We start from the raw sequence: 22,202 nt of genomic DNA, 5'->3' as shown, positions 1-22,202 counted from the left end.
GTGTGGTGTGTGTGTGTGTGTGTGTGTGTGTGTGTGTGTTGCTGTGCACTGATCACCACTTGTTGTGTTGTTTGTTAACGTTTGCAGAACATCAGCGTGCACGTGGGCGCCCTGTGTGTGGTGTGCGTGTTGCTGTGCACGTCCTCCGTGCTGCTGCTGGCGCTGCCGTGGCTGGCGGTGGTTAGGCGCTGTGGCGGCGCGCTGGCGCTGGGCGTCTGGGGCAGCCTCTACGTCACCGCCATGGTGTTCGTCTTCACCGGGGGGCCCGTGGCCGCCTGGGAACAGGTGCGTGTGCGTGTGCGTGTGCATGTGTTTCCACGAGAGTGTGCGACTTCTGCCTCACTCCCTTTGGCCACACTTTCAACGAACCTGGCTTTCCTATTTTGGGCATGTCTTTAAATAGGCGAAATCTGTCAAATCTTAAACATGAAGGGCTGTATTTTGCGTGTCTTAAGTATACCAGGTCTTATTACCTATAACTTGAGTAAACTAAAGACCTGGAGGCGTGATCAATGGCATTTGGCTATTCTGAGTGGCCAAAGAGCATTGATCTCTTCGCCTCCAGGTCTTTAGTTTACTCAAGTTAGGGAATAAGACCTGGTATACTTAAGACATGCAAATTACACCCCGAAGTATCTTACATTACATTACATCTTGTTATATTACCAGACAGTGGCCTTGTGGTTAGAGTGAAACCTCCCTGAAACTGGGAGGTCGGGGGTTCGATCCCCGACCTCCCAGTTTCATACCAAAGACTGTAAAAATGGGACCCAACGCCCTGCTTGGCACTCAGCATCAAAGGGTTGGATTGGGGGGGGGTCAGTCCCTGCTTGGCACTCAGCATCAATGGGTTGGATTGGGGGGGTCAGTCCCTGCTTGGCACTCAGCATCAAAGGGTTGGATTGGGGGGGGTCAGTCCCTGCTTGGCACTCAGCATCAATGGGTTGGATTGGGGGGGGTCAGTCCCTGCTTGGCACTCAGCATCAATGGGTTGGATTGGGGGGGTTTGTCCCTGCTTGGCACTCAGCATCAATGGGTTTGATTGGGGGGGTCATGTCCCTGCTTGGCACTCAGCATCAATGGGTTGGATTGGGGGGGTCATGTCCCTGCTTGGCACTCAGCATCAATGGGTTGGATTGGGGGGGGTCAGTCCCTGCTTGGCACTCAGCATCAATGGGTTGGATTGGGGGGTCAAATCTACTAATCAAAATGATTCCCGAGCGCGGCACGGCTGCAGCTCACCGCTCCAAGAGATATGGTCAAACGCGGAGAACAAATGTGACTGCGGTAACGCGTGTGTGTGTGACAAATCGTATGCAGCATTTTAGACTTTGACTAAAAATGTTAAAAGAAAAAAAAAAAGTTACATTTTCTCATGTTTATCTTTGAAGCACTTTGAGTCTGCGCTTGTCATAATACTGTATCTCTCTTGATCTTCTTGTCTTTGCATCCCCCCACCCCTCCTCTCTCTCTCTCTCTCTCTCTCTACCTCTTTCTACCTCTCTCTCTCTCTCTCTCTCTCTCTCTCTCTCTCTACCTCTCTCTCTCTCCCTCTCTCTACCTCTTTCTACCTCTCTCTCTCTCTCTCTCTCTCTCTCTCTACCTCTCTCTCTCCCTCCCTCCCTCCCTCCCTCCCTCCCTCCCTCCCTCTCTCCCTCTCTCCCTCCCTCCCTCCCTCCCTCCCTCCCTCCCTCCCTCCCTCCCTCCTCTCTGTCTCTACCTCTCTCCCTCCCTCTCCCTCCCTCCCTCTCTCCCTCTCTCTCTCTACCTCTTCCTCTACCTCCCTCCCTCTCTCTCCCCCCCTCTCTCCCCTCCCTCTCTCTCTCCCTCTCTCCCTCTCTCTCCCTCCCTCCCTCTCTCTCCCTCTCTCTCTCTCTCCCTCCCTCTCTCCCCCCTCTCTCTCCCCCCTCTCTCTCCCCCCCTCTCTCTCCCCCCCTCTCTCCCTCCCTCCCTCCCTCTCTCCCTCTCTCTCTCTCTCTCCCTCCCTCCCTCCCTCTCCCTCCCTCCCTCCCTCCCTCCCTCTCTCTCTGCCTCTCCCCTCTCAGGTGGCGTTCTTCATGTTCCTGTCCCTCAGTGTGTACACGGTGCTGCCCCTCTCCCTGTCCTGGGCCCTCATGGTGGGCATGGGGACCAGCGTGTCCCACGTGGTCATCGTCAGCGTCTACGTGTCCGTCACCCGCCCCGACACCCCCGACCTGGCCGCGCAGGTGACTGACCACCACCAGAGCGTCCGTCCACACGTCAGCACTGACACTTTTTACTCAACCCATTCTGACCTGAGATCAGATTCTAAAAATGTCTTCTACACATCCTGACAGTTTTCATTCTGACCTGAGATCAAATTTAAAAAATGTCTGTGTGTCAGTCGCTCTTCGATTTTTAAGCGTACAAGCTCGTAGCGCGCCACTCGGTGGCGCGCTATGAGCTTGTAGATCTGCTATTTTTCAATAGCTAAAGCATTACATGATGCTATAACACCAAAAGGCGTTCCCGCCCAAAATGTGTTAACCCATTTAGACCTGAAAATTTCAACAACAAAAAAATGATGTCTTCGAAATCTTGGACAGTTTTCAGTGGTCAGTGGTTCTCAAACTATTTCATGTCAAGGACCCCCAAAATGTTATCTAGTCTAGTGTAATCCTGGGCGCTACAAGCTTCCAAGCTGGGGACAAAATTACCACAATACTGTACTATAGAGTTACTATTGTACATCAACTCGATCGATATAAACGGACTGGGAATTGTGTCCTTAATTGTCCACGCACTAGAGACAACTCCTACAGCACTAGTCGGTCAGGGTAATTATTATAAAGTTCGTTATTTCCATTTCACACATGATTTCCGGTGGAAAATCCCTGCCCTAGCTGGACACGAGCATAATATAGACATTATGTATACTTGCACAGCAGATTGATGTGCAAACACGGCCTTGTTCAAAGTCCCATGTGTTGCACTATAAGCTACGTCTCAGGGAGGCCTTTACACCAGCACAATTATAGGAAAACTTTACTAGTTACTTTGTAGATTTATTATAGGAAAACTTTAGTTACTAGTTACTTTGTATAGATTTTCATTATTATTACAAAACACAACCACTTATATATACACATTTCAGCTGATTGAAAATAGCAGATCACAATCCCACGACATTGTGAACTTGTAGATCGGTCTGTTTTCAAACTTTGCTATGGGTCCCCCAAATCATCTTAACCCATTCTGACCTGAGATCAGATTCATACGAGGTTTCCACTGGACACACACTGGTCTGATTAACCCATTCTGACCTGAGATCAGATTCAAAAAATGTCAGTCGTTCTTTGATTTTTCAAAAAATAGCAGACCTACAAGCTCGTAGCGCGCCACTCGGTGGCGCGCTATGAGCTTGTAGATCTGCTATTTTTCAATAGCTAAAGCATAACATGATGCCGACACCAAAAGGGGTTCCCGTTCAGAATGGGTTAAAGCACGTTATCCATGACGTGCTGTATATATGATGCATAATATTCAAAAATAGCAGATCTACATACAAGCTTGTAGAATCTGCAGTTTCTGGAAATATTTTCCAGAAATATCCAAAATGAAATTTTGTTTTTTTTACATACATCTTCCATCTGGGGGGGGGGTCCCCTGGCACAAAACCTTTTCAGATGGGGGGGGGGGGGGAAGGGGGGGGGGGGGGTCCTTGGCCAATACAATTTTGGGGGATCTTTGACACAAAAGCCACTATGACTAATGAGGGTTCAAGTGGTTGAGAAGTCAAAAAACAAAACGGTTTCTCGTAATTGAGTTCCAGTTTTTACTCTCTGTAACTCTAACCAACACACTGGAGTCCCAGCCTGGAGCTCCCACAAGCAAATGCTGTGCAAATGAGCTCGCGGAGAGAGAGAGGAAAGAGAGAGAGAGGAGAGAGAGAGAGAGAGAGAGAGAGAGAGAGAATCGACGCACAACATTTGCATATGCCAAAAAAAACATAACATAACATTGGTATTCAAATGATGTGCGCACTGTCTGTTTATGCTCAGCTCATGATAACAGTATATAGTGCCATTGTTATTCATGTCCTCTCCTCTCCTCTCCTCCCCTCGACCCTTGCCCTCCAGCTGGTGGCCAACGCGGTGCTGTTTGTGTGTGTGAACGGCGTGGGCGTGTTCCACCTGTGGATGACGGAGCGCGCTCTGCGGATATCCAATCAGAAGAAAGAAGAGTTCAGCGCCATGCGCTCCCAGAAGGAGGTCAAGAAGTACCAACAGGTAACTTTCATTCTGTTCAGATTCTGAAAATCACACCTGTGTGAACCAAGTGGTGCAACTCCCCTCTCTCTCTCTCTCTCTCTCTCAGAGACACAGCACTACCCCTCTCTCTGTTTCTGGCGCCCCCTACTGCTATGAATAAGTCACATACTCGTGCTCATTGACGTACACAAACAGACATTGCAAGCTGGTTGTAGAAGTGGTTGCACCACTTAAAAATTAATCGATTTTTTTCAAAAATAGCAGACCTACAAGCTCGTAGCGCACCACCAATGGGACGTGCCTCGAGGACCTCCCTAGGGAGACACCCAAGAGGCATCCGAACCACCTCAGCTGGCTCCTTTCCAGGCGAAGGAGCAGCGGTTCTACTCCGAGTCTCTCTCGCGTGACTGAACTTCTCACCCTATCTCTAAGGGAGATGCCAGCCACCCGTCGGAGAAAACTCATTTTGGCCGCTTGCATTCGCAACCTTATTCTTTCGGTCATGACCCACACTTCATGGCCATAGGTGAGAGTAGGAACACTTCATGACCATATAAGGTGAGAGTAGGAACACTTCATGACCATATAGGTGAGAGTAGGAACACTTCATGACCATATATAGAGTAGGAACACTTCATGACCATATAAGGTGAGAGTAGGAACACTTCATGACCATATAGGTGAGAGTAGGAACACTTTATGACCATAGGTGAGAGTAGGAACGAAGATTGCTCGGTAGAAGGAGAGCTTTGCCTTCTGGCTCAGCTCTCTTTTCGTCACAACAGTGTGGTACAGTGTGGTACAGTGTGGTACAGCGAGTGGGGAATGTAGTTTATGAACAGCTTTTGATGTTATCATCGTTGATAACAGCTTGTTGATCATTGACTTATTCAAGGTGGGAGATCATTTAAGATCTAATAATAATAATAGTATGGCGCATGGTTCGAATAGCAGTGATATGGGGGGTGGTTTAAATAGCAGCAGAGGTAAAGAACACGTGTACATATTGTACTGTACATGTTGAAGGAAAATATCAATAAAAAGAGGCAGTTAAAAAGCAGCACACACAATAAGAACCGTAGTCAAATAGCCCTATCTGTGTGTGCGCACACACACACACACACACACACACACACACACACACACACACACACACACACACACACACACACACACACACACACACACACACACACACACACACACACACACACACACACACACACACACACACACACACACACACACACACACACACAGCTGTAGTGGAAAGTAACTACATTTACTAAAGTACAATTTTGAGGCACTTTTACTTTAAAGTATTTCCAATTTCCGATACCCCCCCCCCCCCCCAAAAAAAGTCATAGCTAAAGTATTCCCAGTCCCGAATGGGTTAAGTTCCAATAGATGAATTATTCACGTCATACTCTGTATAGCACATGGTGCCACAGTAGAACAACAGGCAGAGCGAGAATGGACGTCTTTCACTAGGAGCAAACAGACCAGGATAATGGATGGATGAAATGCTATCTGTGTGTGTGTGTGTGTGTGTGTGTGTGTGTGTGTGTGTGTGTGTGTGTGTGTGTGTGTGTGTGTGTGTGTGTGTGTGTGTGTGTGTGTGTGTGCGTTGCGTTGCGTTGCGTGGTGCAGCCAAATCAAAACAGATCGCTGCCACTGTAAGTCAACAATTCGATACTCGGGAGTGCCTATTAAACTATTTACAGTAGTGTCTGTCCCAACATAAACATCCAGTACGCCAATCCTGTCAGACATGTTAACCACTTAAAACCCATCTATCTGCTTGCTTGCTTGCTTGTGATAACTGCGCTGCTGTCTGCTTAGACTGCTGCTGCTAAACAGCTGCATTACTTAATTTACAAGAAGTCTACACAATTAGATAATGTAGATATGTTTTATTTTGATCGACATTTGCCTGTTATATCTCTCCTAATGGTACCAACATCAAGACAGTGATACAGAGTTCTGGACAAACTCTTATCCAATGATAACAAAATATTCTAAGTCTAAGAAGCTTTTCACCAGAGGAGAAAAACTGATTGTATTTTTTTTTAAATCCAAAAAGGAGTTAATAGCACAAGCAGACTCTTCACATACTAGAGCATGTCTGTCATGTGAATATGAAACAAATGCTTAAACATGTAGCTATAGGTGTAATGTTAGAGACCACATAAGTGAACCTTCCAAGCCTGTTTTCTCAACTCGCTGTTTCTCTGCAAGACATTACTCTATAAGCCATATCTCCAAAACCGGTGGGTCAAACTGAACAACCAATACCGTATGTCAATTTGAAGCTATGCTTTCATATGACATGAAAAAACGAAAATGAGTACCGTATTGTCCCAAATATAAGACAACTCTGATTATAAGACGACCACCATCTTTCAAGACTCGTTTGTGGAAAAAGAAAATTGAATGTCAAATAGTCTAGTCCCCGATTATAATACGACCCGTATATATTTTTAGGATATTTCCATTGAAAAACAAACAAACATATAGTTTTATATTCAGGCCAATCACTGTTTCCCTTTCATGGTTAATGTAAGTCGCTTAATGTAAGTCGCTCTGGATTAAGAGCGTCTGCTAAATGCCTAAATTGTAAATTGTAAATTGTATGGTGGTCATCAAATGGTGGCTCAAATGCTGAATAAATAATGGACCTTGATGATATATGAAAAGGGTTGAAAGTTGAAACCCACTGAATTTTTTGTATGTTTTTAGTTACTCTTCTGGCGCTGATTTAACCCATTCTGAACGGGAACCCCTTTTGGTGTCATAGCATCATGTTATGCTTTAGCTATTGAAAAATAGCAGATCTACAAGCTCATAGCGCGCCACCGAGTGGCGCGCTACGAGCTTGTATATGTCTGCTATTTTAGAAAAATCGAAGAACGACTGACATCTTTTAGAATCTGATCTCAGGTCAGAATGGGTTATTAAATCAGACCTAGTGTGTGTCCAGTGGAAACCTCGTATGAATCTGATCTCAGATCTGTGTTTCCACGGCGACAGGAGCACCTGCTCCTGTCGGTGTTGCCGCGCGGCATTGCCATGGAGCTGAGGAAGGAGATCATAAACAGACTGTCCACACAGAGCCAGACCAACTTCCACAACTTCCACAGCCTGTACATACGGCAGAGCAGAGACGTCAGGTGAGACAATATCTACTGTACAGACGGCAGAGCAGAGACGTCAGGTGAGACAGACCCACCGGGACAATATCTATACTGTACAACTAGAGACGTTCACACACTGGAACATTTAAATACTGTACATATTCTAGACGTTCACACACTGGAACATTTAAATACTGTACATATTCTAGACGATCACACACTGGAACATTATCTACTGTACAACTAGACGATCACACACTGGAACAATATCTACTGTACAACTAGAGACGATCACACACTGGAACATTTAAATACTGTCCATATTCTAGACTTGAGTGCTTCCTCCACTCCCGTCTGCAGGGGTAGTACCACCCCAGTCGGGGGGGTAGTATCTACATCCACACGTGAGCTTGTAAATCGGCTAGTTGAACTATTCAAAAATGTTTTTCTTTCAAAATAGGGCCTTAAATATCTTCAGATGGGGTATCGTGGACGTCAGCAAGGGCATGCTGTCACAACGGGTTCCTAACGCCAAATAAAATGGCTTCAGATCTGACCCAAGTCTCCTGAGGAGAAGTCTGAGGCAAGTCCTGGACGCGTTATCACCACCAATGTTCAAGGATGTGTTTACAAAACATTGCAGTGTTTGTTTACAAACATTTGGTGTTTGTTTACAAACATTTCAGTGTTTTGTTTACAAACATTTGAGATTTGTTTACAAACATTTGGGATTTGTTTACAAACATTTGGGATTTGTTTACAAACATTTGGGATTTGTTTATTCGGTACTACCCCCCCGACTGGGGTCGGTACTACCCCCCCGACTGGGGGTGGTACTACCCCCCCGACTGGGGTCGGTACTACCCCCCCGACTGGTCGGTACTACCCCCCCGACTGGTCGGTACTACCCCCCCGACTGGGGGTGGTACTACCCCCCCGACTGGGGTCGGTACTACCCCCCCGACTGGGGGTGGTACCACCCCCAGTCGGGGGGGTAGTACCACCCCAGTCGGGGGGGTAGTACCGACCCCAGTCGGGGGGGTAGTACCGAATAAACGAATCCCAAATGTTTATAAACAAATCCCAAATGTTTGTAAACAAATCCCAAATGTTTGTAAACAAATCTCAAATGTTTGTAAACAAATCTCAAATGTTTGTAAACAAAACACTGAAATGTTTGTAAACAAACACCAAATGTTTGTAAACAAACACTGCATTGGTACTACCCCCCCGACTGGGGGTGGTACTACCCCCCCGACTGGGGGTGGTACTACCCCCCCGACTGGGGTGGTACTACCCCCCCCGACTGGTCGGTACTACCCCCCCGACTGGGGGTGGTACTACCCCCCCGACTGGGGGTGGTACTACCCCCCCGACTGGGGGTGGTACTACCCCCCCGACTGGGGGTGGTACTACCCCCCCGACTGGGGTCGGTACTACCCCCCCCGACTGGGGTGGTACCACCCCCAGTCGGGGGGGTAGTACCGACCAGTCGGGGGGGTAGTACCGAATAAACGAATCCCAAATGTTTATAAACAAATCCCAAATGTTTGTAAACAAATCCCAAATGTTTGTAAACAAATCTCAAATGTTTGTAAACAAATCTCAAATGTTTGTAAACAAAACACTGAAATGTTTGTAAACAAACACCAAATGTTTGTAAACAAACACTGCATTGTTTTGTAAACACATCCTTGAACATTGGTGGTGATAACGCGTCCAGGACTTGCCTCAGACTTCTCCTCAGGAGACTTGGGTCAGATCTGAAGCCATTTTATTTGGCGTTAGGAACCCGTTGTGACAGCATGCCCTTGCTGACGTCCACGATACCCCATCTGAAGATATTTAAGGCCCTATTTTGAAAGAAAAACATTTTTGAATAGTTCAACTAGCCGATTTACAAGCTCACGTGTGGATGTAGATCAGCCCCCTCAAGGAACCATGAGGGTCCCTGGATCACACCTTTGAGAGCCACTGCTTTAAAAAAATACATAACTAATATAGAGCATATTTGATCAAATTTAGGAGCCCATTTTTGACAAGTGCACATGCACGCGCGCATGTGTCCTCTTTTTGGTAATTCAGAATATGGTATGCCTACTAGCAGGGGCAAAGTTGGTTTTCAATGTGTCTTTATATGAATCCCATATTCACCCCAGTGATGTGTAGGCCTGCCAGTGATTTGCACAATGTGGGGAAGTTAAGCATACATAGATCAGCAGATAAAAAGAGCGTAACCCATTTTGGGGCGGGAACCCCTTTTGGCGTTTTAAACATTATGTTATAATTTAGCTATTGAAAAATAGCAGATCTACAAGCTCGTAGCTCGCCACTCGCGCTACGAGCTTGTAGGTCTGCTATTTTTGAAGGAGGATTTAGAATATATTTTTTAAATGGGTTAAGCTCCCCGCAAGTTGTGTTTTTTTTTAATCTGCCGACTGCCCTGCAACGCCACGTTGCAGAAAATTGGGGAAACCCCTAATTCTGTCATTTCTCAACCGTTTCAGACGCGGGGCGGCTCGCCGGAACCGGGCCGCCCCTCTGAGCGAAACCAAATGGACACACACGCACACACACACACCCCCCCCCCCCCCACACTCACAGTGGTGCGGCAGCAGCGAGTGGAAGTCCACCGTGACCACCACCCACATGGTGAAGTCCTGTCTGTATCCCCATAGGCTGACGGTGGTGGAGCGAGACCCCGCCTCCTGGTCCATCCCGCTGAGGAGGAGGGGCTCCGCGCTGGAACATTATCTACTGTACAACTAGAGACGTTCACACACTGGAACAATATCTATACTGTACATCTAGACCAGTGGTTCCCAAACTTTTTAGGACCCCCACATTGACACTCATTAGCCCGCGGACCCCCATTTGAAAAGATATGCCAGGGACCCCCATAAGATGTTTACGGCTCTAGCAGTGATTCATTCATAATTATACTGTACATAATACTAGATCATTCTTGACGTGAATGGCCTCCTACTCTGTGTATGTGTGGTGTGTGCGTCTGTGTCTGTGTGTGTGTGTGTGTGTGTGTGTGTGTGTCTGTGTGTGTGTGTGTGTGTAGTATCTTGTATGCAGACATCGTGGGGTTCACTAAGCTGGCCAGCAGCTGTTCTCCAGAGGAACTGGTCGCTGTGCTCAACAAACTGTTCGGAAGGTTCGATGACATCGCCAAGGTGAGAGAGAGAGAGAGAGAGAGAGAGTCTCATTCATTCTGATAGAGATGAGGTGTGAGAGAGAGAGAGAGAGAGAGAGAGAGAGTCTCATTAATTCTGATATGGACGAGGTGAGAGATTAATTCTGATATGGTTTGGTTTGAAAATGAGAATCACTAAACCTCTAAATCAATCAAACTAGGTGTGCACGATGATGCAATTATGACCGATCTCCGATTATTTGCAGGGTCATGTCTGACCGATTCCGATATTATACAGATTATGATGCCTTCAAACATATACAAAATACACAAAACAAAAGCAACGGAGCCATTGACAGCATTTGTATGGCCGATTTTACAGATTGTATTGTACATCACTAATTCAAACACACAGAGAAACTTCCAGCTAATCTTCTTCTCTCCTTGACTATCTCTCTCTCTCTCTCTACTCTTTGTCCCTTTCTTTCCGCTCTGTCTCTCTCTCTTCTCCCCCCCCCCTCTTACTCTCCTCCCTACTCTCTCCCTCCCCCTGCCCCCCCCTCTCCCCCCCCCCATGCTGCAGACCAATGAGTGTCTTCGTATTAAGATCCTGGGGGACTGCTACTACTGCGTGTCCGGCCTGCCCGACCCGCACCCCAACCACGCCAGCAACTGTGTCCAGATGGGCCTGGACATGTGCACGGCCATCAAGTCAGTGTCCCACCGCCTCCACATATTAACCTTTTTATTTTATTTTATTTTATAGAATAGGGGGGTCCCTGGAACAAAATATTTGGACATTGTTGGTCGGCAGCCAAATAATGTACATATATTTTTTAAGGTGTCCTTGACATGAAAAAGTTTGAGAACCTCTAAATTATTTGTGTTTTAAACTGATTTAGAAGACATTCTTTTGTAGAATCGGCTCTCCCTCTCGCCTAAAACAAAAAGGGTATTCATTCACCCTTCCTTCCATCTAGTCACCCTGTGTCTCCATCTAGTCACCCTGTGTCTGTGTCTCCATCTAGTCACCCTGTGTCTGTGTCTCCATCTAGTCACCCTGTGTCTCCATCTAGTCACCCTGTGTCTGTGTCTCCATCTAGTCACGCTGTGTCTGTGTCTCCATCTAGTCACCCTGTGTCTGTGTCTCCCACCGTGCAGTAAGCTGCGCGAGGCGACGGGCGTGGAGATCAGCATGCGTGTGGGCGTGCACACGGGCAACGTGCTCTGTGGCGTCATCGGCCTGCAGAAGTGGCAGTACGACGTGTGGTCACATGACGTCACGCTGGCCAATCACATGGAGTCTGGAGGACTTCCGGGGTAAGTGTTTTTTTCCCAGAGCCGTTAAGAGTAAGATGCGGTTTTATACGACATTGAGGGGGCAGAAAACAAGAGCGCTCGAGCAGCGCTGTAGAGTGGCGAGCTGGAGTTTAAAATACACTGTTTTCAACGAGGGTGGCGCAAATTCTAGGCATGTGTGCAGCATGCCAACTGTTTTAAAGTATTGCACAGTGACAACTAAAGTCTCTGTAAGGTTTATGTTGTACTATTACTAGAAGACCATCTAAAATAAAGGGATTTAAGACCAACCTCTTGCCCAGGCGGTGGCGTAACCACCTGGGCACCCGACTGGTATTCCAGTCGCAGTGTGCCGCGGGTTCGACTCCCGAGCCCGACACGGCCTTTACTGCATGTCTCCCCCCCCCCCCCCCCCCCCATCTCTCTCCCGTTTCCTGTCAGCCTACTGTCTGTCCTTTCAAAAAACCAAGAAAAAGCGTAAGCCGCAAAAAAAGATCCTTAAAAAAAAGAAAAAGATCAACCTCTTGAGCCCCATTGCTCTCGCCGGCGGGGGCAGCGGCTGTCCACCTCTGAACAGCACTCAGCGGGTCAAGGGAAACCCAATTGGTCTCCTGGACCCCCCTGGGGTTTAAAGCTGGGCTGTTGCCTGAGTCCAGTGCATTGTGCCAACTTCCGGTCACTGTTCGCTATATGCTCTTCGGCAATAAGTGGACTGAAGCCCCGTGAAGTGAACCGAGTTGTCTTAACCCATTCTCACCTGAGATCAGATTCATACGAGGTTTCCACTGGACACACACTGGTCCGATTAACCCATTCTGACCCGAGATCAGATTCTAAAAAATGTCAGTCGTTCTTTGATTTTTCAAAAATAGCAGACCTACAAGCTCGTAGCGCGCCACTCGGTGGCGCGCCACTCGGTGGCGCGCTATGAGCTTGTAGATCTGCTATTTTTCAATAGCTAAAGCATAACATAATGCTAACACCAAAAGCGGTTCCCGTATAGAATGGGTTAACTCTGTGGCTCTATGGAATGTTTCCAAGCAGCTCTGGTTATGAGTAACAAGTGAAACCTGTTGAGCCACTTACTGTAAGCCTGTGTTACCGTACAATGTACGTGTCGACCACGTTTAATAATAATACTGTTATTTTAAAGTTGGGTCTTGTTTAATGGCTTTTCTGCTACCATTCTGAATTGACTTGCAAACTTGTATTGATGGTACAACCCGATGCATTTTATATTGACACCTTAGCTAAACAGCTAATGACATAATATTGTATCCTAACAGTTATGTACAGTAGATAATATGGACCCAATATACAGATTAGACGGTAAAATCTGATTTAAAACACGACGTTGTCTTTCAGTAAAAATCACACCTGTGTGAAGTGAGGGGCGCTCTTATCGTCATAAATCATCTCATTCTCATCCAATCACAATCTTCAATGTTTGTGAAACCCTATAAAAAAATAAGTACAAATACATTTCCAGCTGTATAATGATTATGTCCATAATATCCATTGAAAGGGATTAAAGATTAGCCTGGAAATGAAGACGAACCTGCCAGAGCTAAAATGATAAGGAAATGAAGACGAACCTGCCACAGCTAAAATGATAAGGAAATGAAGACGAACCTGCCAGAGCTAAAATGATAATAGTCTGGCCATTAGCCAGTTAACCCATTTTGGGCGGGAACCCCTTTTGGTGTTAGTATTATGTTGTGCTTTAGCTATTGAAAAATAGCAGATCTACAAGCTCATAGCGCGCCACCGAGTGGCGCGCTACGAGCTTGTAGGTCTGCTATTTTTTTAAAGTCGACTGACGTAGAAACATAGCTTTTTCAGAAAACTGTCAGGATGTAGAAGACATTTTTTGAATCTGATCCCAGGTCAGAATGGGTTAAAGAAGATTACCTCTGAATGTAACCCCCCCCCCCCACACTGTATGACAATAATGGTCTCTTCCTCCCAGGCGGGTCCACATCACAGGAGACACGCTGAAGCACTTGAACGGGGCGTACCAGGTGGAGGACGGAGACGGGGGCAGCCGGGACGCTCTTCTGAAGGGCAGAACAACCTATCTGGTGATAGACCCCCACAAGAGAAAGAGTCTCACCACTACACCCATAGAGGTAGGTGTTAAAGAGTCTTTACCACTACACCCATAGAGGTAGGTGTTAAAGAGTCTTTACCACTACACCCATAGAGGTAGGTGTTAAAAGAGTCTCACCACTACACCCATAGAGGTAGGTGTTAAAGAGTCTTTACCACTACACCCATAGAGGTAGGTGTTAAAGAGTCTTTACCACTACACCCATAGAGGTAGGTGTTAAAAGAGTCTTTACCACTACACCCATAGAGGTAGGTGTTAAAAGAGTCTCACCACTACACCCATAGAGGTAGGTGTTAAAGAGTCTTTACCACTACACCCATAGAGGTAGGTGTTAAAGAGTCTTTACCACTACACCCATAGAGGTAGGTGTTAAAAGAGTCTCACCACTACACCCATAGAGGTAGGTGTTAAAGAGTCTTTACCACTACACCCATAGAGGTAGGTGTTAAAGAGTCTTTACCACTACACCCATAGAGGTAGGTGTTAAAAGAGTCTTTACCACTACACCCATAGAGGTAGGTGTTAAAATAGTCTTTACCACTACACCCATAGAGGTAGGTGTTAAAAGAGTCTTTACCACTACACCCATAGAGGTAGGTGTTAAAAGAGTCTTTACCACTACACCCATAGAGGTAGGTGTTAAAAGAGTCTTTACCACTACACCCATAGAGGTAGGTGTTAAAAGAGTCTTTACCACTACACCCATAGAGGTAGGTGTTAAAAGAGTCTTTACCACTACACCCATAGAGGTAGGTGTTAAAAGAGTCTTTACCACTACACCCATAGAGGTAGGTGTTAAAAGAGTCTTTACCACTACACCCATAGAGGTAGGTGTTAAAAGAGTCTTTACCACTACACCCATAGAGGTAGGTGTTAAAAGAGTCTTTACCACTACACCCATAGAGGTAGGTGTTAAAAGAGTCTCACCACTACACCCATAGAGGTAGGTGTTAAAGAGTCTTTACCACTACACCCATAGAGGTAGGTGTTAAAGAGTCTTTACCACTACACCCATAGAGGTAGGTGTTAAAAGAGTCTCACCACTACACCCATAGAGGTAGGTGTTAAAGAGTCTTTACCACTACACCCATAGAGGTAGGTGTTAAAGAGTCTTTACCACTACACCCATAGAGGTAGGTGTTAAAAGAGTCTTTACCACTACACCCATAGAGGTAGGTGTTAAAATAGTCTTTACCACTACACCCATAGAGGTAGGTGTTAAAAGAGTCTTTACCACTACACCCATAGAGGTAGGTGTTAAAAGAGTCTTTACCACTACACCCATAGAGGTAGGTGTTAAAAGAGTCTTTACCACTACACCCATAGAGGTAGGTGTTAAAAGAGTCTTTACCACTACACCCATAGAGGTAGGTGTTAAAAGAGTCTTTACCACTACACCCATAGAGGTAGGTGTTAAAAGAGTCTTTACCACTACACCCATAGAGGTAGGTGTTAAAAGAGTCTTTACCACTACACCCATAGAGGTAGGTGTTAAAAGAGTCTCACCACTACACCCATAGAGGTAGGTGTTTAAAGAGTCTTTACCACTACACCCATAGAGGTAGGTGTTAAAGAGTCTTTACCACTACACCCATAGAGGTAGGTGTTAAAAGAGTCTTCATCGTCATCGTTTTTCGACCGCGGTCGAGATCATGGATTTCACAATGCCACCCACGCCCAGACTTCCCCGATCCTTCATTGCCATCCCCAGTTCCTGCTTACTGTGTCCCTGGCGATGACATCAGGGAACGACAGTTTTATACCTCTGGTCTGCTTTGAGGCCAGGATTCCAGAGAAGAAGAAGGGAAGATTATAACCTCATTGTCAGCTCTGTATAGCAGTGGCCGGCATACTGTGTTCTTCTGGATCGGACTAGTGAAGAAACACGGGGGAAGGTTGCCGTATATTAGATTAGTTTAGTCGATATGGGTGGCTCTTCCAAGAGAGATTTTGCGCTCTCATTAGAAGGCGGGTGTAAGTGCCTTCCAGACGTTTCTCTCATTTATTTGAAAGTGTCCTTGTCTCGGAGCCGCATAGAGTAGAATCGTCTCGACGGTCGTCCTAAATATTTTTTTACTTTGAACCTCTTACTAAACTGGAATTACCAGATCTTATATGCATGTCATTGCAGGCTGCCTAGTTTGCGGCAAAGTCTTAGCAGTACACCCATATAGGTAGGTGTTAACCCATTTTGGACGGGTGTTAGCATTATGTTATGCTTTAGCTATTGAAAAATAGCAGATCTACAAGCTCATAGCGCGCTACAGAGTGGCGCGCTACGAGCTTGTAGGTCTGCTATTTTCGAAAAATCGAAGAACGACTGACATTTTTAGAATCTGATCTCAGGTCAGAATGGGTTAATCAGACCAGTGTGTGTCCTAGTGGAAACCTCGTATGAATCTGATCTCGGGTCAGAATGGAAAACTGTCGGGATGTAGAAGACATTTTTAGAATCTGATCTCAGGTCAGAATGGGTCAAAGTGACCTCTGTGATCTGGGTTTCCAGGCCAACACGCTGACGCCCAGCGAGCGCAGACAGCGGGCGTCCGTGAGGATGTCCAAGTACCTCCAGTCGTGGCAGACCATCAACCCCTTCGCCGACCTCAGCAACCCCGACGCCAAACCCCCCGCCAAGCCCCCCGTCGGCCCCTCTGATGAGCAGCCGCCGCAGGTATGGTGTACATCTCAATACTGTGTGTGTGTGTGTGTGTGTGTGTGTGTGTGTGTGTGTGTGTGTGTGTGTGTGTGTGTGTGTGTGTGTGTGTGTGTGTGTGTGTCCAAAAAGGAGGCAAAAAGGCTGGAAAAGTATTGTGGTGTCATATATGGCGAAGACGTTGTTACTTAGAGTACTGAGTGACGTGTCTGTAAAATACCGATTTTGTAAATGTATAACTCTAATGTACCTATATTTGTGCCCTTGTATGCATCTCCTTTGTGTGGACATAAATAAAAAGGTTAATGTTTGTGTGTGTGTGTGTGTGTGTGTGCGCGCGCGTGTGTGTGTGTGCGTGCATGCATGTGTATGTGTGTGTTTGCAGGAAAGACCCCCTACTCAGAACAGCCCCAACTCGTAAGCTTATTTAGAATTTTCGTTCTTTAACTTTTTCTTTGTTCTTTGAAATTATGTTAAATATGTTATTTAATGTTTGGTCACAATTAATGTATGGCTATAATTATCATTGCTAACCACAATACAACTTTAAACAAAGCTTACAAAAAGGAAAAATAATATGGAAAACAATTATAGGCTACTGGCCAGATGTTGGTTTGCAGACAAGTTTTTACATAAAATAAATGGAAGTATAATAATGAGATTATGAGAGTTGTTGTTCTGTGTTGTATAGATTGGTGGTGGAAGATAGAGTCAGGCGTTCACTGAACACGCTGGAAGCTGAGCGGTAAGGCTACGCTAACATCACACTAATGAAATAAAGCTATTTCCATGCGTTTGTTCACAGAAGGAAGGTGGAGAGCATAATATAAGTACGACTTGAACCCATTCAGGATAGGAACCCCTTTTGGTGTTTTAAAGCACCATGTTCTACTTTAGCTATTGAAAAAAAGCAGATCTACAAGCTCATAGTGTGGCACAGAGTGCCGCACTAGAAGCTTGTAGATCTGCTATTTTTGAAATTTTGTGAAAATGTGGCGCAAATATTTGAATAAGATATATTCTTTGAGAGCGAACGTTATTAACTCAAATCTTTGCTTCTGGGGGAGTCCCCTTGGAACAACATATTTTCAGATGGGGGGGGTCGGCGGCCAATTACATATATTTTTGGGGGTCCTTGACATGAAAATGTTTGAGAATGACTGACTTCAGAAAACTTTTTCATCCTCAGGTCAAAAATGGTTTAAAGATAAATAATGCACAAGTCTGTAAAATCTGAAAGAGACAGAAACTATAGAGTTTAGAGTACCTAGGCTGGAAGCTATATGCGGGAACGCCCACTGAGTGGCAAAAAAACTACTTTCTGGCCTTGACAGCCCCATTCATCCACACAGAAAAGTCCTGTCTGATTGCATTAAACAATGCAATTCCCTGTCAGGTGTAAAGGAGCAACTTGGACACTCAGGCATGAAGGAAGCATGAGTTCAAGTCCGTTGCTCTCCCCTTGTCCCCCATATATGGGGACTAGGTTGGTGGAGGGTGTGTAGAGCCCAGGATCACATTAGATGATTGACACAGGGGTGAAAATGGGTTACAAAATCGTGGGATAAAAAATATATTAAAAAAAAATTAACAATGCAATTGTTTAATGCTGGAACTCCCTGAGTTCCAGGAGGTCTCTAGCTAAAAATGTGTACACTCTCAGAGTTAAATTAACATTGATTTTACAATATCAATTGGGGGTCCCAGAGATAGAAATGCCATTAAATGGGGGTCGGTAGTAATAATGCATGTCGAAACTGGGGGGTCCTTGCAATTAAACGGGTTGAGAAATCACTGCTTATGGGGGGTCTTATGGGGGGTCCCTGGCATATCCTTTCAAATGGGGGTCTGCGGGCTAATGAGTTTCATTTTGGGGGTCCATGACATGAAAACGTTTGTGAAGCACTGCTGTATATGATAGTGGGATTTAGTTATCATAAAATACAAGTCAAATAACTAAACTGTACATACATAGCATACGTAGTAAGATGTCTTATATTCAGAATTCCTTATTGAAAGTTCTGATGATTGCAGTTTATTGCCATCACCTGTTAACCCATTCTGAACGGGAACGCATTTTGGTGTTAGCATCATGTCATGCTTTAGCTATTGAAAAATAGCAGATCTACAAGCTACGAGCTTGTAGGTCTGCTATTTTTGAAAAATCGAAGAGCGACTGACATTTTTTAAAATCTGATCTCAGGTCAGAATGGGTTAATCAGAACAGCGTGTGTCCAGTGGAAACCTTCAAACCTCGTATGAATCTGATCTCAGGTCAGAATGGGTTAACCCATTTTGACCCGAGGACGATCCTACAAATGCCTTCTAATTCCTGACAGGTTTCTGAAAAACCCTATGTTTCTGTGTCAGTTGTTTTCAAACATGTTTCATGTCAAAGACCCCCAAAACTAGATGTATTTGGCCGTTGAACCCCCATCTGAAAACATGTTGTTCCAGAGACCCCTCAGAAGCAAAGATTTGAGTTAAAAACTCGCTCTGAAAGAATATATATATTCAAAGATTTCAGGCACATTTTCAAAAATAGCAGACCTAGATCTGCTATTTTCCAATAGCTAAAGTATAACATAATGCTTAAAACACCAACAGGGGTTCCCGCCCAGAATGGGTTAACTTAACTCGGCGTGCGAGTATTTTCATGTTTTAGAATTGAAATTCTAAATACTGAACATTTGATTAAATCTTTACGCTCTCATTCTCAAGTTCATTCAACCACTAAAGTATTTTCATATTTGAGATTCTAATGTTTTTTTTCTTCTTTTCTCATTCAAGCAAAGAAGCGCATAGAGCCCAGAAACTCAACTGGCTGACTCTGCTGTTCAACGACATGTCGTTAGAGAAACAGGTATATTTATCCATCCATCCATCCGTCCGTCCTTCAACCGCTTATCCATAGTCGGGTCGCGGGGGCAACAGCTCCACCAGAGAGCTCCAGACTTCCCTCTCCAGAGCAACATTAGTGACTTCCTCCTGGGGGGACCCCGAGACGTTCCAAGGCCGCAGTGAGTCGATGTGTTTCCTCCAACTGCGCCTTGGTCTGCCCCGGGGGCTCCTCCCAGTGGGACGTGCCTCGAGGACCTCCCTATATGGAGACGCTCGAGAGGCATCCTAACCAGATGCCTGAACCACCTAAGCTGGCTCCTTTCCAGGCGAAGGAGCAGCGGCTCTACTCCGAGTCTCTCCTGTGTGACTGAACTTCTCATTAAGGGAGATGCCAGCCACCCGTCAGAGAAAACTAATTTCGGCCACTTGTATTCGCGACCTTATTCTTTATTTCTATTGCTATTCAATGACATGTCATTAGAGAAACAGGTACATTTATTTCTGCTATTCAATGACATGTGAAGCAAACTTTGTAGCTCTGGGACCCATAAGAGTAATTTGATGTCTAGCAAATCAACTTTAAACTAACCCAGGTTCTTCCACATAGGGCAAAAAAAAGGAAGAGATGAGGCTGTCTGAATAATATCCATTCAGTCCACAGTCCACAGTCTACAGACCAACAAGAAAACACATGCAGCAAACACAGGCCTTAAATAGGCAGGGGTAACAGGGCACAGGTGTACTCAAAATACAATCAAACACAGGGTATAGGGTAACAGGCAAACAGAACACACAGGAGGGTAACAGGAAAACAAACAAATCCCTGCAAATATAGAGGGCAAAGATAAGTTGCCCTCTCAACTTGATCAAGGTGTCAGACAAGCTAGTACACAACACATTGTAGTATGCTTGCTGCATGTGTGAAAGCAGCACATACCAGGTAGGCTGGTAAAAACTTTGTACTACTCACCTAATGCTGCCGCCCGCCGTAGGAGGTTCCACCATGTTTAACGTAATTCCAAAGTGTGTACATTGTTTAAGTCAAAGATGCAGAATGGTAAATATATGAACTTTGGCTAAAGGCATGGTGTTTAATATCCACCACCACTTGTTGTTTACTGGCCACTTCCTCCTCCTGGGATCTGAAACACAAACTGTCATGGCAGCTGCAGCTATGCAACCGGAACAGACTTCCTCTTCCTCTTCAAAATAAGAGCCGCTTGTGATGATTACTAGTCAACACTGTAGTTTTATTTCTTTATTTCTATTTCTGAACTTTTAACCCCAGGGGTCCTTGAGGGAGTTCCAGGGGGTCCCCACCAGCTAAATGATAGTATATAAATGGACCCTTAATATGGGTCTGTAGCTCAAAGAGTGTACATTATTGTACATGAAAAACACTTGGGCTAAAAGCGGCCATAGCCGTCTTCACAAATGTCATGAGGTCATCACATTTTGGGCACATTTGGGCAAGTGGCTATGGACAAATTTAGCCCGTGTACAACTAATGCTTGTAATGTGTTCAGAATCATACATAACCCCTGTGTGTGTGTGTGTGTGTGCGTGTGCGTGTGCGTGTGTGTGTGTGTGTGTGTGCGTGCGTGCGTTCTGCAGTTTCGTCTGTCAGAGGTGACAGGTCTCCACCAATCAGTGAGCTGCTTGTCTCTGATCTTCGTAACTCTCTTCACCGTCCAGATGCTCGTCTCCTCCAAGTGAGTATTATGTCTGCCAACATAATCATCCACATTCATCCATCCTTCCATCTTCAACCGCTTATCCGTGGTCGGGTCGCGGGGGCAACAGCTCCACCAGAGTGCTCCAGACTTCCCTCTCCTCCAGGCGTGCTGCGACGTGTTGTGAGCTTGTAGATCAGCTATTTTCGGGGTGCAACCCAGCACTCTTTAGGTAGTGGAGAGGCGGGCGTACGGCATGGATTTCGAAACAAATTTGTTTTGACGGAAAAATACTGTGTTCAAGTTCAGGAGACTTTGGCTATTTATATACGTACAAACAATGTCACTCACCTCATGTTGAGGCCCTTGTTATTCACTTAATTGTTCCCTGAGTAAATTATTCATCCAGCTCTTACTTACCAGTTCAACAGCTTCACTGCATCAATCATTCATTTGATTAATCATTAAACCTCTAATTCAGTCCACCTGCGCTTCAGTCTTTCTTTCTTGGCAACCCACCTGGAAATGTATTTTCTGTTTATTGAAGAGCTGGAGGGACAGGGAGACCTCTAGTAACAACAAATGTTTTAACCCAAAACATATCACTTATCCTACCTTTAATTATTCACTCACTAACAGCGCCAGCCAGCCAGCCAGCCAGCCAGTCAGTCAGTCAGTCAGTCAGTCAGTCAGTCAGTCAGTCAGTCAGTCAGTCAGTCAGTCAGCCAGCCAGCAAGCCAGCCAGCCAGCCAGTCAGTCAGCCAGCCAGCCAGCCAGCCAGTCAGTCAGCCAACCAGTCAGCCAACCAGTCAGCCAGTCAGCCAGCCAGTGACTCACTAACACATGTATTCTCCTTCCCCTCGTAGGAACTTTGAAATGGCGGTGTCCTACGGTGTGACCTTCCCCGTGCTGGTGCTGCTTCTGTCTGTGGTCTTCACTGGACAACTGGAGGTAAAACCACCACGCTAGCGCAGGTCTTCTGTCTGTGGTCTTCACTGGACAACTGGAGGTAAAACCACCACGCTAGCGCAGGTCTTCTGTCTGTGGTCTTCACTGGACAACTGGAGGTAAAATCACCACGCTAGCGCAGGTCTTCTGTCTGTGGTCTTCACTGGACA

At 45.7% G+C, this 22,202-nt stretch overlaps 1 protein-coding gene across 1 annotated transcript in view; it reads left to right on the top strand.

Moving 5' to 3' along the window:
- The window catches only part of LOC308334955 (adenylate cyclase type 4), a 35,521-nt gene that overhangs the window by 2,020 nt on the left and 11,299 nt on the right, over positions 1-22,202 (top strand). The window contains exons 2-15 of the mRNA XM_080791855.1: positions 88-285; positions 2,046-2,207; positions 4,101-4,250; positions 7,263-7,402; positions 10,437-10,548; positions 11,092-11,219; positions 11,670-11,828; positions 13,777-13,936; positions 16,424-16,588; positions 16,956-16,987; positions 17,262-17,315; positions 19,361-19,433; positions 21,026-21,123; positions 21,951-22,035. Of these exons, the coding sequence (XP_080647981.1) occupies positions 88-285; positions 2,046-2,207; positions 4,101-4,250; positions 7,263-7,402; positions 10,437-10,548; positions 11,092-11,219; positions 11,670-11,828; positions 13,777-13,936; positions 16,424-16,588; positions 16,956-16,987; positions 17,262-17,315; positions 19,361-19,433; positions 21,026-21,123; positions 21,951-22,035 (1,716 nt within the window). The remainder of the gene's footprint in view (positions 1-87; positions 286-2,045; positions 2,208-4,100; positions 4,251-7,262; positions 7,403-10,436; positions 10,549-11,091; positions 11,220-11,669; positions 11,829-13,776; positions 13,937-16,423; positions 16,589-16,955; positions 16,988-17,261; positions 17,316-19,360; positions 19,434-21,025; positions 21,124-21,950; positions 22,036-22,202) is intronic.

Source organism: Protomyctophum bolini, assembly GCF_963924005.1.
Source record: "Protomyctophum bolini genome assembly, chromosome: 20".
Classification (NCBI taxonomy): domain Eukaryota; kingdom Metazoa; phylum Chordata; class Actinopteri; order Myctophiformes; family Myctophidae; genus Protomyctophum; species Protomyctophum bolini.
Note: the sequence above shows the minus strand (reverse complement) of the source record. Positions and strands in the feature narration are given on the sequence as shown.